This window comes from Oryzias melastigma, linkage group LG12, assembly GCF_002922805.2.
Source record: "Oryzias melastigma strain HK-1 linkage group LG12, ASM292280v2, whole genome shotgun sequence".
NCBI classification, from domain to species: Eukaryota; Metazoa; Chordata; class Actinopteri; order Beloniformes; family Adrianichthyidae; genus Oryzias; species Oryzias melastigma.
The window spans coordinates 13,426,362-13,442,250 of NC_050523.1; the positions used below are offsets into that span (position 1 = coordinate 13,426,362).

A 15,889-nucleotide genomic window follows, 5' to 3' on the forward strand; every position below is an offset into this window, starting at 1 on the left:
AACTCCGACAGAAAGAAAAAGGCTCCAAAAGAAGAGTTTCAAAGGTTTATTTTGTGCATCTGTAAGGTCAGAGGATGTCCAGCAGGGGGAAGCTGCTACATGATGAATCAGCACACTGAAAAACACTCTTAACATATGAAGCAATTGCCTAATAACAGACACTCTTGCTTTTTTAATAATAATTTAACATGTGGTAATAAAAAAGGTGCAGCCTGGTTAATTATTTGTTGTATACATGAATGGCTTTACTGTTACCATGACATTAAAAAACACTCTTTCAGGCACTGTAACCTTGAGTCTACACTGGCGTGGCTTGATGTATCTATGATTTTTACAGCTATAGTATGGCAGTATTTATGTGATAGCATGTTGTCACAAAGCATTATGGGTTTGTGGAAACTTGCTGAAAGCAGGGTGGCTGTTTGTTTAATATTTGCAGCTGTAAAAGCATCGATCTTCATCTGGTCTTAGTTCTCGTTGATTCCTAGAAAGCAAACCAGAAGACTCATTTATGGAGTTGTTTGTCCTTTCAAAATAAACTTCACTCGCTTAAACTGTAAACTTACCACCATTAAATGGCCGTTTTTGGCCCTATAGACCATAAACTCCTGACCACTCTTGAAATCAATGAAGCCTTCTCTGCCAGGCTGGATGTCGAACCGCACACTGAACACAAAAATATCATTTTGCACTTTTGTTTTTTTGTTTAACAAACATATTCAGCTTTAAAATGATTTTTTTCAAATTTCCACATTTGTTATACCTGCCCTGCACCACTTTAATGCACTTCTGCTTGTCTGCAATCACGCTCAGCTTAGTCAAGGCTTCAAAGAGGTGCTCACACTGCAGAACCAGATCCCCCTAAAAGTAAATATTTTAATGTAATATATTATCAACTTGTACATTAAATTTGATCAGATATGTAGAAACAAAAACCTATCATTGGACCTACTTTTTGCTTGCTGTCATCACAAGTAACATGAAGAATCAAGAAGTTGTCGCTCAGATTGCTGACAGAAACACCTAAAAACACAGAAAAAGTTATCCTTCAAAGGAATATACACAAATAAATCAAGTTTTTAAAAAGTTATGTCACCTTTTAGACTGCTATAATCAATCCGCTGCTTGATCTTGGCTTCTTCTGCCAGGTAAGCAGCCTCCTGAGTGAAGATGAGCTGTCGAAGGCGAGGCCTGAAGCCGTTTCTGTCGTACTTCACTACCGGAACGCTGTACTGTGGAGAACATAAATCAGAACGGATTAACAAAAAAATAAATAAACAGCTGGCACAAATGCTCTTATCTGTGTTTACCTTGATGTGCTCGTGTCTTATCATCTGAAGGACCCTGGTGTTTATGTCTTCCAGAGCTTTCAGAATGATTTTTAAAAGAGAAAATAGAATATTTTCAAGGACAGGATTAAAGCACAAAAACAATTGTATGAAATAAATGTTCTTAAATGAATTTAGAAAATGCAAAACTAGTTATTTCAAATTGTATGGAAGAATATCAGGAGTGTAACTATATATCACCGTCCAGATGCAACACATTACTACATTTCTATTTACATACCAACAACAGAAAAAATGACCTTTTAGAAGAAAAATGTCACTTTTTAAATCAGTTATTTAATGTTCTATATCCAACAGATTATACTTGATTTTAAGAAAATATTCTCATTGGTTTACCAATCCTGGTGTCCAGAAAGATTCTGCTCACACTGAAGGGGTAGTTCTCTTTTTTTCCTTTGAACATGGAGCTCGTCTGTGATTTTAAAAGAAGCTTGAAAGAGAAAGAGATTTTTATAAACATAGAATCAACAAAATCCCTTTGTTTAAGCCAAAACTCAACCTTAAAACTTCCGGCTTAAAACAACTTCAATACTAAAATTGAATGCCAGTTCACCAAGTGACCACTAGGTGGCTTCACTAGGAGGCAAAATAGTATTTGAACACTGTGATTTTGCAAGTTCTCGCACTTCTGAAATTTTCTGAAATTTTCCTTTTAAGTGCATGTGCACTGTGAGATAAATACAGATAATTTAAAATAAAAATATGGAAATAACATTTGTATGATTTTAATTAATGTATTTGTATGCTGAGTATTTGAACATCTGAATTCTGACCCTCAAAGACCTGTTTGTCCACCTTTAAATAGTTCACCTCCACTTATTGTCCTAAATTAGAAGCACTTGTTTGAAGCGGTTAGCTGCATAAAGATAACCATCCACCCCATACAATCAGTAAGACTTCAACTACTAACATAGTCAAGACCAAAGAGCTGTCCAAAGACACCAAAGACAAAATTGTAGACCTCCACAAGGCTGGAAAGGATTACGGGATGAATGCCAATCAGCTTGGTGAAAAAAGATCCACTTCTAGGGGCAATTATAGGAATATTAAAGAATCTAAACATGACTGCTAGATCTCACTCATGGGGTCTCAATGGTCCTAAACACGGGAGGAGCTGGTCAATGACCCAGAAAGAACTGGGACGTCCATTTCCATGGTTACTGTTGATAATACACCAAGACATCGTGGTTTGAAATCTTGCATGAAGGTTCCTCTGCTTCTTCTACATGTCCAGGCCTCTCTTAAGTTTGGCGATGACCATTTGGACGATCCAGGAATCATGGGAGAAAGTCATGTGGTCAGCTAAGACCAAAATAGAACTTTTTGGTCTTAATTCCATTTGCTATGTTTGGAAGAAGAAGAAGAAGCATGAGTACCATCCCAAGAACATCATCCCTACCCGATGCATGGGGGTGGTAGCATCATGCTATGGGGGTGTTTCTGCACATGGGACAGGACAACTGCACTGTACTAAAGAGGAGGATGACTGGGGCCGTGTATGGTGAGATTGGGAACAACATCCTTCCCTCAGAGCATTAAACATGGGTCATGGGTGTGTCTTCCACCAAGACAATGACCCAAATCACACATAAGAAGCATATCAAGGTTCTGAAGTGGCCAAACGAGTCTGCAGACCTCAACCCAATAGACAATCTTTGGAGGGATCTCAAACTCTGTGTTTCTCAGTGACAGCCCAAAAATCTGACTGATCTAGAGAAAATCTTCTGAGTTTTTTTCTAGATATTTTTTTAGTGAACATGCAAATAAAATCAAAATTTCCAACCTGTCCAAGATTTCTAAGAGGGAGAACGTGAAAAACCACAAACATTTACAGTATTTGCCTCACTGTAAGTGAATCATACTCACTTCAATGTAGAATGACTCAAACTTGTCAACAAGTTTATACTAAAAAGTGGACATATTTTTATTGTATTGTTATTTTTAAAGATGATAATGAAATCTTGATCTCCACAGCTCCTAAAGCTTCTGGATTGTTTCTCGTGTCTGTTCATCTATTTTTAAAACAGCTCTGGAGACTTCATAGCTGGCCAGGAAGACAAAAATTGGGCCAACATGAACCAATAGTTCACATGACTACATCTTCTGTTCATTTTTTATGCAGTCATTGGTCCTATAAGTATGGGTTTAAAATAGATCCAGTGATGTATTTTTATTTTTGTTTGTGAGTGTTACTTTTTACTTATTTTCCTAGGATTTTCCTGCATGATTTGGATGAAGAAGAGCATTCTGTACCTGTGCCTTCCTCTGGACACTCAGTCCACTGATGTACTTCCGAACCATGCAGCGGATGTAGATCGTCTTCAGGAGCTGGGAGACCTACAGCAAGGTTGAGCGTTTTGTGTGAGACGTTTGACTGAACACTATTAGTGAAAGTCATTGCTTCACCTCTTTCATGATGGGTGGCGGCGTCAGCCAAGAGTCTTTCTCCAGGACGGTTTTGGGAAGGTTCTCCTTCAGCCGTGTGAGGTAGTTCAGCCTCACGTAGGTCAGGTATTCACTGTTGTCGACACAGGCCGGCTGGTTTCTGGTCATGAAACCTTTGATGAACCTGAGATTAACAAAAAGGCTTTTAATTGACAGATTTTTTGCCACTTTTAACCAAAAAACCTTTGTTTTAACGTACTTCTTGATCACTTTGACAGCCCAGGCTCTTTTCTCACGTTCTTTCCTCGCCATCAGACCTCTCCAGCAATTCTCAATCTTTGTGGCTGTTTTAATAAGATGATCATTAATTTGATTTATATTATTTGTCAAATGACAAGAAAATTATAACACTTTTCTTACCAGCCTCTTTCTGCCTCAGATAGTCTTCTTTCACTTTATAACCTTTGTACTTGGCCTGAATCCTTGTTGCTATAAAACATTTTTTTAAGTTTAGTCTGTGAACATGTTAAATTCCCAGTAACAGAAATCAATAAATGCTGTCTTACCTAGTTTATGTTTGCAGACCTGAAAGGCATCCTCTGTGGCAAACAGAGTTCTGGGGTGGCGGATGAAAATCTTTGTCCTCAAAGCAAAGTGGAAATAAGATTTAAAACAGTTGAATCATTTGGGGTTTTTTTTTCTAGTTGAGATCTGCTCACCTGCCCAACTTGTATTCATCAGGTTTGAAGCCCAAGTGTTTGATCAGACACCGCACACCTTCAGCTGCTGTTCCTTTCCAGTTTGGCCAGGTTTCCGGACACAGAGCCTTGTACCTGAACACAACAAATTAAAAGCAAATGAACTTCATTCACCTTTAAGCCAAGAGCTGAAAAGTGGATCTACCTCTGGAGGAAGATCTCGTATTTGCGGCGGTAAGCAAACCCAGCGCGTCGGACTCTCAGGTGCTCCATCAGCCCCAGATACTTCACCTGATGTCTCACCAACACGTCATCAAAGTGTCCTACAAGGCGAGAAGACGTTCACTGAAGTGTTTAGGTGGAGACAGCAGATAAGCTGGAATCAAGCTCTCACCTGGCTGCTTGGCTTCATTCGGTTTAATGCAGCGAACATACCAGGCTTCTTTAGCCATGAGGATCTCAGCCAAATCTGCCAAGCTGTTCTTGAACTGAGTCACCACCTAAAAGAAAAACCAGAAAACAGGAGATCGGTGACCCCTGACTGGGACCAGGGGATATTTAAAGTAGATCTTCTCACTGTTTCAGGTCTCCTCTTGCTGTCTGGTTCAGTGGAGGGGAAGCAGTGTCTGATGATGGCATTCTTTGACTGCTGCATGACCTTATGGAAGCAGGAAAAGAACATTGATGGTGTTTACTACCTCACTAATACTATATATATATCTGTTTATACCTGACAGACGAAATGCACATAAAAATAGAACATTTTTTCTTGAAGAAAAGGTCTTTTTTACTTTCTTTTGGTTCAGTTTTTGCAGTTCGTATGGATTAATTCCCATCCTGATCAATTACAGGATCATAAACCTTTTTATTTCATATTATTTTCTGCATGAATGTCAATAATGTGATTCTCATCTTTAAGCGACTTGAGAATTTTCTTTAGTGGTGGTGATGCTGCAAAAAATGTAATCTTAAAGAAGTAAAAAGACACTTATTTCAAGAAAATGTGTCATATTTTCTGTCTTGCAAGAAAAACGACCTTGTTAAGAAAGTTTTTAATAGCAAAATATGCTTAGTTTGAGAAAACTTGATGCCACATCTGCTCACCAGCACTCAATGCAGCAGAATAATGAGCCAAAAATAGAGGCTCAAACTTAACAATGTGATCCCAGAACTATCAAGATCCACAAACCCATAGATCAAGTTGATTCAGATCAAAATGTTTAGAAAATAGATCAAAATCTTTAATCACATAATAGATTATACTTAAAAACAAAAAGAAAAACATTTTTTGACATCTTTTTAAATCAACAACACTAAAAGGATTCAAACTCTACCAAAGTAAACGAGATAAGAAAATTGCGTGAAGGATATTGATTAATATACATCATGTCAGAATAATCAATAAATGTATAATTAATCTTTTTTATGCAATATTTGCTTTGAAGATGTTGCTAAAGAAGTCCAGATACGGTCAGAGAGAGCTATTTCAATATGTATTTTCCAATATGTTAATGTGTTAAAATAATAGCTAAAAAAGTATTCCATTTAGCTAACCCAAATTCCAGCTTTTAGACACAAAATAAAATGTACCTCTTTTCCACTGCGATACAAAAGATCGTTGTTTTTATCCAAGAATCCTGAAGTCCAAGAAAAAAAATTATTAAAAATAACAATTAACTATTAAAAATGTGACTTTAAATTTATTATAATTTTAAATATTTGCAACTGTTACACTGGTTACATCGTATTATGATAGCAAAAAGCAATATGGAATATCTCACCCACAACACAGTATGTGACCTCCCCAGCGTAGTGCAGCAGGCGGAAGTCTCCTCTTTCCAGAGTTTTCCGGGTTTTTTTATCCGCTAGCTTGTGTCTGCAGGAGGGTAAACATTGTAGTTTCATTTATATTTACTGCTGACTTCCTGTTTTTTCTTTGTTTGTTTTTTTAAGTCTTACGTCATAAAATGAGGATGACCACCAATCTCTTCCTCCATCTTCTCCAGGAAAGTCAAGTCTGTGGCTTCTCCGGGTCGTAAACATTCCTCATCCTAGCATGAAAGCAGGAATCTTGTCACTGTTTGGTTTCAGAAGATTCATCATTTTAAGGCTCACCAGTAAAGATATGATCCCTCTAAATTTCTCCTCTACGAGTTCACAGATGATCTTGTTGTTGAAATATGGCACAGGTTCCCACTACATAACAAGAGGAAAATAAAAAGATTTTAATCAACTGCATCCACTGCTATTCATGAAAAAACAACAGAATAAATGCAGTTACTTCAATCCCCTCCGTCTCGTACTCCTCCTGCTCGGATTTGAGGGTCAGCTGGATGAAAAGCTGCTGGAGCTTCTCATTGCAGTAGTTGATGCAAAACTGTTCGAAGCTACAAACAAACGAACAAACAGGAGGTGCTGTTCCCATCAAATGCATCAAAAACGCTCTGAATGAGCAAACTCTCACCTGTTCAGGTTGAAAACCTCAAAACCATAGATGTCCAGCAAACCGATCACCGTCTTCCTCGATGAATCCTGAACAGAACACTTTGTCAAATTGCTGCCTTGGATTTATCTGAATGTGTGGAAAAGGAGAATTTACCTTGTTAGCCAGAGATTCATTGATCTTGTTCACCAGCCAGTTGAAAGTGCGCCCGTAGATGGCTTTGGCGAGGGCGTCTCTAGCATAGACTGCATGGTCTACAGAGAACGGACTGAGCACCTGAGCATGACATCAGGAAATGCTTACAAAACCCACTTGTGAGGAATTTTTGGGTATTTTAGAAGCATCACCTCTTCTGTTTTGGCTTCAATTTTCCTGTGGGTTAAACCTTGTTTCAGCACCTGGTTAGGAATCCCCAACAGCTACACAAAACCAATAGCATAGCATCAGATTTTTAAAATATATACCTGGTAAGAAAAGTGTATTTTTGTGTGTATTTTGGCTTGGCTTTCACCTTTGACACCCAGTGCATCTCCTGGTTGTCGTTCAGAGTGGCGTATCCTTGAACGTTTGCTTCAAACTTGACGTTTCCCAGGTGGAGAACGCTCGCAATGATTGCAAAGAGATGCTGCTTGAAAAAAGGTCGGATTTAACAGATGCTAAATCCTTACAACTGAAACTCAGGTGGATCAGTTTACCTCTGTTTCACTCTCGCTGAACTCAATGATGGACAGAGCTTTCCTCACCGTCTTCCAGTCACTTTTATCATTTATAGAGCTTACTTTGGCACAACCTCCCTAAAGCAAAAGAGACAAACCTTCAGTGAAGAGCTTCCTATACACCAGATGTGTCATTTTTTTTAATTCTCTCATCCGACCTGCACCAGAAAATGGTATTTGGTACAGTTTCTCTCCAGGCCGAGCCAGCGGAGCAGATCCTCTTCTCCTCCTTCCACCAGCTGGTAGAAGATGTGGAAGTTTCTCTCTCCGTGGTTCTGGTGGACCACGCGAGACTTCTCCAGTAAATAACTGAGAATGTGACCTCCAACTGCTCCACCCTGGTGGAGAATGGAGAGTTTTATCAATCCCTGATAAAATCTGAATCTCTGTTTGGAGACTGAGAGTTTCAGGCATACCTGGTGGTCAAACTGGATGTCCATGTATTTACCAAAGCGACTTGAGTTGTTGTTCTTTAAGGTTTTGGCATTTCCAAAGGCCTGGATGTTTTGCCACAAAAAAGGGAGATTTGTTTATTCCAAACCTTGTGATTTCTAATACACATTGTTTCAGGATGCGTGACTCACTTCAAGCACTGGGTTGGAGAGAAGCAGCCGGTCCCGCACGTTGTTCAGGAGCTTAGTGCTCGGACAGCTGACGGCGTAGAACTGAAGGATTTTCTTGGAAGCCTCCGTCTTTCCGGCTCCACTTTCCCCTGAGATCAGGATGAAGTGGTTGTTGGACTCCGACTGCATGGTGCGGAAGACATTGTCTGCTAGGGCATAACTGAAAATGAAAAAAATAGTTAGATATAGAAGTTTGTGGTTTTATTATAAAGGCAGCTTCCTGCACGAAATGTGACTTTCTAGGTTATTTTTCCTTTGTTTCCGTTTTTTGTTGTTATTTCTCATTACCCATCATTTAAAAAATCAGATAAAATGTTTTTATTACCATTTTTACCTTTTTACAAACAAGACTTAATCATGTTGCCGCACTGTGTCGAAAAAGTTGTGTTTGATTTGATTAGTTTCAATTTGATTTGTTTTCCTTTGTCTCAATTTGATTTTAATTGTTCCGACTTGATTTGATTTGATTTGATTTAATTCAATTTAATTCAATTTGATTAGATTTCATTCAATTTGATTAGATTTGCTTTGATTCGTTTAGATTTGTTTGATTGGTAAGCTGATTGACTGACTGATTGCTTGATTGATTGATTGATTTTAAGCTTTCAAACTGTTTTAACCTGCTAAAAAAAACAGATATATATCAAACATATTTTATATATCAAATATAAGCAAATTTCTTTAATCCCACCCCTACTAAGTTATATCTTTTATATACGTATTTTGACATTGTTGCCATAATCCTTATTCATTTAAACATATGCAAAGGAGACAGGGGGAAAAATAAATTCTTTGTAATTGTTCAGTATTTGTAGCTAGAAAGAAGCTCACATGTGAGGTGGCAGCTCAAAGAAGTTCACGCCCATGTAAGTGTCCATTTGCTTCTTACTGTAGATGTCTAACTCCTTATATGGATTGACCGACACCAGGAGAGTCCCAATGTAGGTCTGAAGAGAAAACAAAGATTTTAGTGTAAGTTTTTGCATATTTTAAAAGCATTATTTGTTGTAGTGATTTACAAAACTCTTTTCCAAAGGTCTCCATCTCAGTGAAGCCCATGGATCATTTTACTCCATGAGATTTAGCTGTGTCCTTCATCTGCAGCTATAACCTGAGTTAATCACCTGTCACAGTCCAGTGGGGTGGATCGACCTTAAGGGTGATCACCCCACATATAAAAAGCTGCAATCTCAGCAACAGATTTAGTGATGCAGTACTAGGACTTCTGGGGTTGATAAGATCAAAACTCACATAGATGAGATTCTCATGGAAGCGTTTCCTCAGGTTTTCCAGGAAGGCCGTTTCACTCGTGTAGGGATCCAGGAGAACAAAGTCCTGGATGCCCACACGATCCCGAGCCGTCAGAGAAGCCTCCATGTTCTTCAGGATCCGGTTGCACCGCTCATCCAGGCTCTGTCGAAGTGGGAACACATAAGTGCATGTAACATGTCGTAAGCCCAGGTCCTTCCCCTCCCATCCACATTTTTCTTGTCCCACTGTCATAGTTTACTCAGAGGTTATCTGTCACATTTACTGATAAAAACACAGTCCAAAAGATTTATATTTCCTGCTTGTTGTCCCAATATCTCCAAACACTGTGCAGTGGCCTTGCTCACATCCTCCATGCTCATGTCTAAATTCAGCCCCACTTATCTAATCTCCTCTTTCATTCAAAAGCTGCAAATTTAATGTTCAAAGAGAGCTTCTTTATAATTTTTTGCATTGAATCAAATATGGTCAAATATGAAGCAAATTTCAGGGATTGACAATAAATAATGGTATGTTTAAACACAGGTTCTTAATCCGGCGTATAATATTTGCCAGGTATAACAATCATCAGTGTGGTACACTTTAATTAGAGTGCTATGAAAGAGCCGCGCTCTGTCACACTTCAGTAGTCTGGCTTTCATCACCGATGGGCTCAACTGTCACCAAGTCAGAGTAACTCAAACTGACAGCTTTTTCTTTTGGGGAAATGGGATCCTGGGCTTGCAATGCAGCAGAAATTTATAAATATGTTACTATTTGTTTTAGAATTAACTTATTTTAATTTATATTCCAGATGAAACAAAAGTTTTAAAAAAGGAGCTATCCTAAGGATGTCCCGGTATTTTAGCTGGACTTAACTGAACGTTTGGTTTTTATTTCAAAGAACACAGGAGGAAACACTGACAGATTATAGTCCGTCCTTCCTACAATAGGAAATCATCAATTATGAAGCTGATTCAAGACAAAAGGAAGTCAATCCTGTGAGTGTTTTGGGGTTTCTGGACAGATAAAATTAGATTTTTGCTCAGTCTCAACACGTTTTCTGATGATATTTTTAGAAATCATCAACATTGAACAAAAAGTAAAAAAGTAAGTAAGTATGTCACCTCTCTTGCAATCAAATAATGTGATTAAAAGACAAAAATATGTCTAGGAGTTTTAGAATATGAAGAGAGACGTAGAATAAACTACTTTTAAAGAGGGAATTGAGTTAAAGTTGTGCCCCAAAAATCATTCTTTTAAAACTGATCAAAAAGGTTTTTAAAAAAAAATAATTTTCTACATTTAACTTTAAAGTAGATTTGTTCTTTCTTCTTTAATCCACAGGAATGTTTGGCATCTGCTTTATCAGAACGGAGGTTTTCCACCTTTCAGAGGAAATCTGACCTTCCTGGAGTTACCAGGAAAGAGGTCAGTCTTCCCAGTTATCCTACGTACAACTGCAAACATATAAAAACAAAGATGAATGGAACGCAGTCAACGTCTTTGTCAAAAACTCCCAGGTCTGTCAGACTCGGAGACGATCCCCCCAGAGGATGCCCCATTGTCCCTGTGCATCCAAAAAAGCTCCAGGATCCTGTTACTCTGCCACAAAGTGGCAGTTAGGCCGCTGAAAGAGATAGCGCTCCTCGTGGGCCTTTGGCTGACACCGCACATCACCAGGGGCAACACGCTTTTAAGGGGCTCCAGGCATCTAGAGAAACCTGACCTTCAGCAAACCTCAATGGTGCACCTCCTCTGCTGGTACAGTTACAGACGGGTATACTGTAAGAAGCTACAGGCCGATACCTTTTTGAGGTGCAAATGTGACATAAGATGAGAGATTTTATTTAGCACTTCTATGATAAATCAAAAATATATATTTTTTTCCATCCCTGCTGCAGATTTCTTGGTTATTAAGCTTTTAACTGAACCATAGCTGATGTTTATGTGATTTTATCAACCACAACTTGTGCTTTTTGCCTAAAACTGTAAAGATAACTCTAAAATCCTAATTTACATCTGAAATTTCAGTCCTTTTGGTGCAAACACACAATACAGACCATATAGTTTACCTCTTTTACTTCTAAAGCCATGTGCGTCATGATGGAGTCCGCTTTAGGCGACGATCCTTTCACAAGAAAAAATCCAGATTTTGGAGCTTCAGTCCAAACACTCAAGGGACAACAGCCTAGGATGGCAGCATCAGCATCTGAGGTGGGATCCACAGAGGAGCATCTGGAAGTGGTCCAGCAACAAGAGTCTATGTCGTCCTCAGATCTTCTTCACGGTGGTGGTTTCAGCGTAGCAGCTTTGGGTGGATCATCTAAAACAAAGAGAAAGAGAGTGGATCCGCTGCTTCCTACTGGTGTTCCCACATTGTCAGTCCCAGCGTCATGATGAGCTACCTGCTTCTGGAAGCGCCGCACTACTTAAAGATTCATGAAACCCAGGCAGCAAACATTCATTCAGCGCTCCACCTGAGTGTTGAACTGTGTGTTTAAAGAAGTGTGTGTACATGTATGTGTGCGTGTGTAGGTATGTAATACAAGGATGTGGTAACGCGATCCACCCGGAGACCCACTCTCATCCCACAAAATTACATTGCTGGTATTCAATTACTGATCTTTGATTAGACAGAGGGATTGCCAACTAATTACAAACTCCTCATTAGAGCCAAGCGGACGCCAAAAAAAAAAGAAAATGATTTTTTAATTAAATCAAATTCAAAGAAGTATTCAATTCAGATATATGAAAATCTGAATTTCTAATGTGCCTGCACACCTAAGATCATTTCTAACATCCAAGTGCATTGGCATGAGATGTAAAAACAATTAAAGCCTGTTTTAAACAAAAATGTGTGGAGAAACAAAAGACTAAAACTTCAGTTTTTGCAATAAAGTATTTTATTTTTTTAGGATTTTAGGTCATAATGTTGAAAAGATATTCATAGTTGGGTTTGAAAGCACACTCCTCCGTTAGGAGGTTGTGGTTTTTGAAAGGGAAACCTTTTCCTTTCCCTTCTTGAAACTGGATCTAAATCCTTCCAAACGTTTTTGCAGAGTTTTAAATTCTTACAAAGCATTGTTATTATAATGAATATATTATCTATTGAATTGCAGAAACATTTACATCAGTAAGACATAACTTAAAAATAATCATTTCATACAAAATCTATATTTTAGTGAAACCTTAAAACTACAAGTTTAGTTTGCTCATTTATTGGAACTGGAATTTTTAACCATAAATAGACATATTTGCACTTTTAAATGCGGTACATCACACCTTAAGTAATACGTTTTTCAAATAGAGTTTGATTAATTGCCTAAAAGTGAGTGATAGGAAGTAAATTGATTTAATCGTATCCCATCATGCTTTTTACTTTTATTTATTCAGACCTCTACTATATTTCTCATATTTAATTATGTTATTTTTTTCTAGTAAAGTCACAGGTTTCATAAAAAAGAAATAAAAATATATTTTTTAATATAGGTGTTTTTAGACATTTTGAATATAATACTTCAACTTAAAACACATTTTAAAATAAATAAAAGTTTAGATGTGGAAAAAAATTTAGAATATCATTACAAAATGTGTTTTTTGTTAAAATATCTTCTTATTTCTCATTGGAATGCACTTTAAGCTTAAAAAATACTCAAATTAGTCAACATATTACATTATAAATCATTTTTTTCCTCATACAAGGATGAACTTTTCAGTTTTTGTTGCAATTAAGGATTATATGAATATAATATTTTTGTTTCTAAATAGTTTCTGCTTTAGTTGTGGATTTCATTGACTTGCATATCACAAAATGGCTTCTTCCCAGCTTGTTTGCATGTTTGCATGTCACGGAAAAAGGTTTGTATTTTAATGAGTGTAACTGAGAGCAGAGAGAAAATTAGGAATGACCAAACTCCCTCAAACAGACATCATCCTATTGTCTGCCTTTCTTGACAGTGACTGCATTAGTTGCATCGATCTCTCTGTTTTCAGGGTTCCAGTGGTTCACTGAGACAGCCGCTGTAATGTTGCCTTCTAATTCCGTCTCTTTAAATTTTAACTTTGCTTCCTGCGAGCATCAACAAAAGCATCTAACGTTACAGTTTCATGACTGGCCCAAACAAAAACACTCAGTGACACAAGAGATTACAATGGAAAAATTGTCATTTGCATAATGGAATTGATTATGTAATTCGATTAGGGGGTTTTCCAGGATCATTTCATTGCTTTCTGGAACTCACAGTCCGTGTAAATACACTCAAAGACTCACTACAATAAAAACCTTTGGCTTTAAACTCAGAGATGCTGCTCTGCAAAAAAACAAAGATTTGGTTGAATAATAACTTATAAATGTGATTAAAGACACATTTTAATATGCATTTGTTATTTAAAAAAATGTTTTAATATGTTTTTTTGTCCTATTATACATTATTAAGCAAAATGACCAACTGAAGAAAAGTAATCACACTTTAAGCCTTTTATAAGTAGTCCTAAGAACATTTCCTATCTGGAATAAAATAAAAATGGTTGCTTTAGGTAATGAAAACTTAAATAAATATATATCTTTCTGCACCACACATACCAGAAAAAAATCAGCATGAATTTAAGTTGGCTACAAGAAGCCACTGAGAATCTGGAAAGCAGAACATCTGATATTTAATCAACTGACTGCCTTCATTTTATAAATATGGCTTAGTAAAAATGGGATCATTTCAACCCATTCTGTTCTCATTTGTGGCTCAGTAATGATATAGAAAAAAATAATAATTTAGAAATTAGAAATAAAACAAATTAATTCACTTAATATCTACAACAACTAGCCTGCATTGCACTTAGAATTGAATATTGTAAGATTTAAACACATTTAAATACATTTAGTTAACAAAATAAAGCCTTTTAAAAGATTTTATTCCACACCAAAGAGTAAATTCAAGTGAACATATGTGAGAAAATATCTTTATGTAATGTCAGTTGCAAACATTCCACAAACACCAGGTTTTCACTACAATAAAAATAGTAAAAAATAATTACCATTAGTTTCAGAGACATGTATCCTATCCTTATGCACACCAAGAAAATGCATTCACAAGTTCAGAACTTTGAAATTCCAATAATATTATTAATTTTTGAGAGGAAAAAAAGACTCAAACAATGAAACGTATTTCTTATTTATGAGAGCAAACAGAGAAAATGCTCTGCTATTAGTTTCAGAAGTAGCTCGGAACAAGTCCTGGAAATCAAAACTTTAATGCATTTGTTAAATATGTTATACAAATAAAAACATTTCACATGCAGATATAAGTTCTTACCTTTAAGGTCATATTTTCCTGTCTGAGCTTGTTTCCATTTTGCTGTGAGCCTGCACTAGTAGCTACAGCAGGGACAGAGGAGCACACAGTATATAGACTCTACCTGTGTTTTATTTATGGTCATCCCCCCTAATGCAGCCCCAGTATGTCCTCTAATGTCCTACTTCTTCACATTTCCAGAGGTTGGCCTTGTTCTGTTGAAGAGTTGCACAACTCTTCATAAAAAGCTAAATATAAAATTAATAGAACTGTGTTCTCTTAAATCCATACTTTAGTCGTTATTTTCTTTCTATGCTATGGTGAACAATTGTATCAGGATGTTGTTTTTCGGTTAAATTAAGTTTGCTGTCTTTAATGCAACTGAACATTGTGAGTTTTATTCACATTTTATGAGAAATTTGTAGAAATTTTCTTTTATATGCATTTGTGAGGCAAATATCTTCGCTCTCTGACTAAAGTAAGAAATGTAGAAAAAACATTTATTTTGGTCGGTAAAAGAAAATAGGTCATTTAAAGTGACATTTTAACAATTCACATTCAATTTTATTGTTTGTTCATGTTTAGCAGCTCTACAGAAAACTTCAGTAGTTGAAATTATAGGATTGAAAAGAAATGTGTGGTAGTTTTGGAACTGTCCATAGGGGGCAGTCTTTTGACAGCACAAACAGCAGGAGGAGAGCACAGCCTGCTGTCAGTCACAGGTTGGGTCAGATTCTCACGCTGCTTACATAGATTTCTGTTAAGATCTATTTTTTTTAGTAGGACAACATTACCCCTCACCTCCAAAAAAGAAAAAAAAATTCCTAATTAAATCAGTTTCCAATTTTATTTTTATGGAAATTGACCCTATTGAACATGCAGCATCCCTTTATGCTAAATTTGGTAATGAATATTTTTGGGTTCTTATCAAGAACAGTAAGATGAAAATTCAGAGTTATGAGGTTTACTGAGATTTTAAACCTGATAAAGTTACTTGTATCAGAAAAAAAATTGGTACATCAGTTAAAGAAAACTGATTATGATTTTTTTTCCCTTTTTTTATTTTTAACAACCAAAATAACAAAATATTCTTAAATAATAAGCTGTTTTATAGACATTTAAAGGCTTGCAAATAC

General features: G+C 36.8%; 1 protein-coding gene and 1 long non-coding RNA gene across 3 annotated transcripts; one reads left to right on the forward strand and one right to left on the reverse strand.

Annotated features, from left to right (window-relative positions):
- Positions 1-31: 31 nt before the first annotated feature.
- myo1hb (myosin IHb) lies at positions 32-14,854 on the reverse strand. 2 transcript variants are annotated; one of them, XM_024257733.2, is made up of 33 exons: positions 14,775-14,854; positions 11,538-11,788; positions 9,466-9,627; positions 9,046-9,161; positions 8,176-8,374; positions 8,008-8,088; positions 7,750-7,929; positions 7,571-7,669; positions 7,387-7,500; positions 7,223-7,294; positions 7,032-7,151; positions 6,897-6,964; positions 6,714-6,819; positions 6,548-6,628; positions 6,392-6,483; positions 6,214-6,308; positions 6,023-6,069; positions 5,010-5,090; positions 4,827-4,932; positions 4,638-4,755; positions 4,454-4,567; positions 4,301-4,377; positions 4,155-4,223; positions 3,994-4,078; positions 3,756-3,918; positions 3,603-3,686; positions 1,686-1,779; positions 1,311-1,366; positions 1,097-1,232; positions 953-1,023; positions 764-861; positions 567-666; positions 32-484 (listed from the first exon to the last, which is right to left on the reverse strand). In XM_024257733.2, the coding sequence occupies exons 2-33, from the start codon at positions 11,565-11,567 to the stop codon at positions 458-460; spliced, it is 3,141 nt and encodes a 1,046-aa protein (XP_024113501.1). In that variant the 5' UTR covers positions 11,568-11,788; positions 14,775-14,854; the 3' UTR covers positions 32-457. The 2 variants fall into 2 exon arrangements, with proteins under 2 accessions (XP_024113501.1, XP_036070420.1); XM_036214527.1 differs by lacking the exons at positions 11,538-11,788; positions 14,775-14,854 and having other exon boundaries at positions 9,466-9,755.
- Positions 10,351-11,220, forward strand: LOC112136140. The gene is made up of 3 exons (XR_002917285.2): positions 10,351-10,463; positions 10,810-10,893; positions 10,986-11,220. It is a non-coding gene; the product is annotated as an uncharacterized LOC112136140 (long non-coding RNA).
- Positions 14,855-15,889: the final 1,035 nt, after the last annotated feature.

Excerpts from the sequence above, each read along its gene's own strand:
- myo1hb (XM_036214527.1), bottom strand. The coding sequence starts at position 9,717 with ATGACAGTGGGACAAGAAAAATGTGGATGGGAGGGGAAGGACCTGGGC. Across the intron at positions 6,820-6,896 it reads GAGGTTTTCAACCTGAACAG|CTTCGAACAGTTTTGCATCA; the intron begins GTGAGAGTTTGC and ends GTTTGTTTGTAG. Across the intron at positions 4,568-4,637 it reads TACGAGATCTTCCTCCAGAG|GTACAAGGCTCTGTGTCCGG; the intron begins GTAGATCCACTT and ends TGTTGTGTTCAG.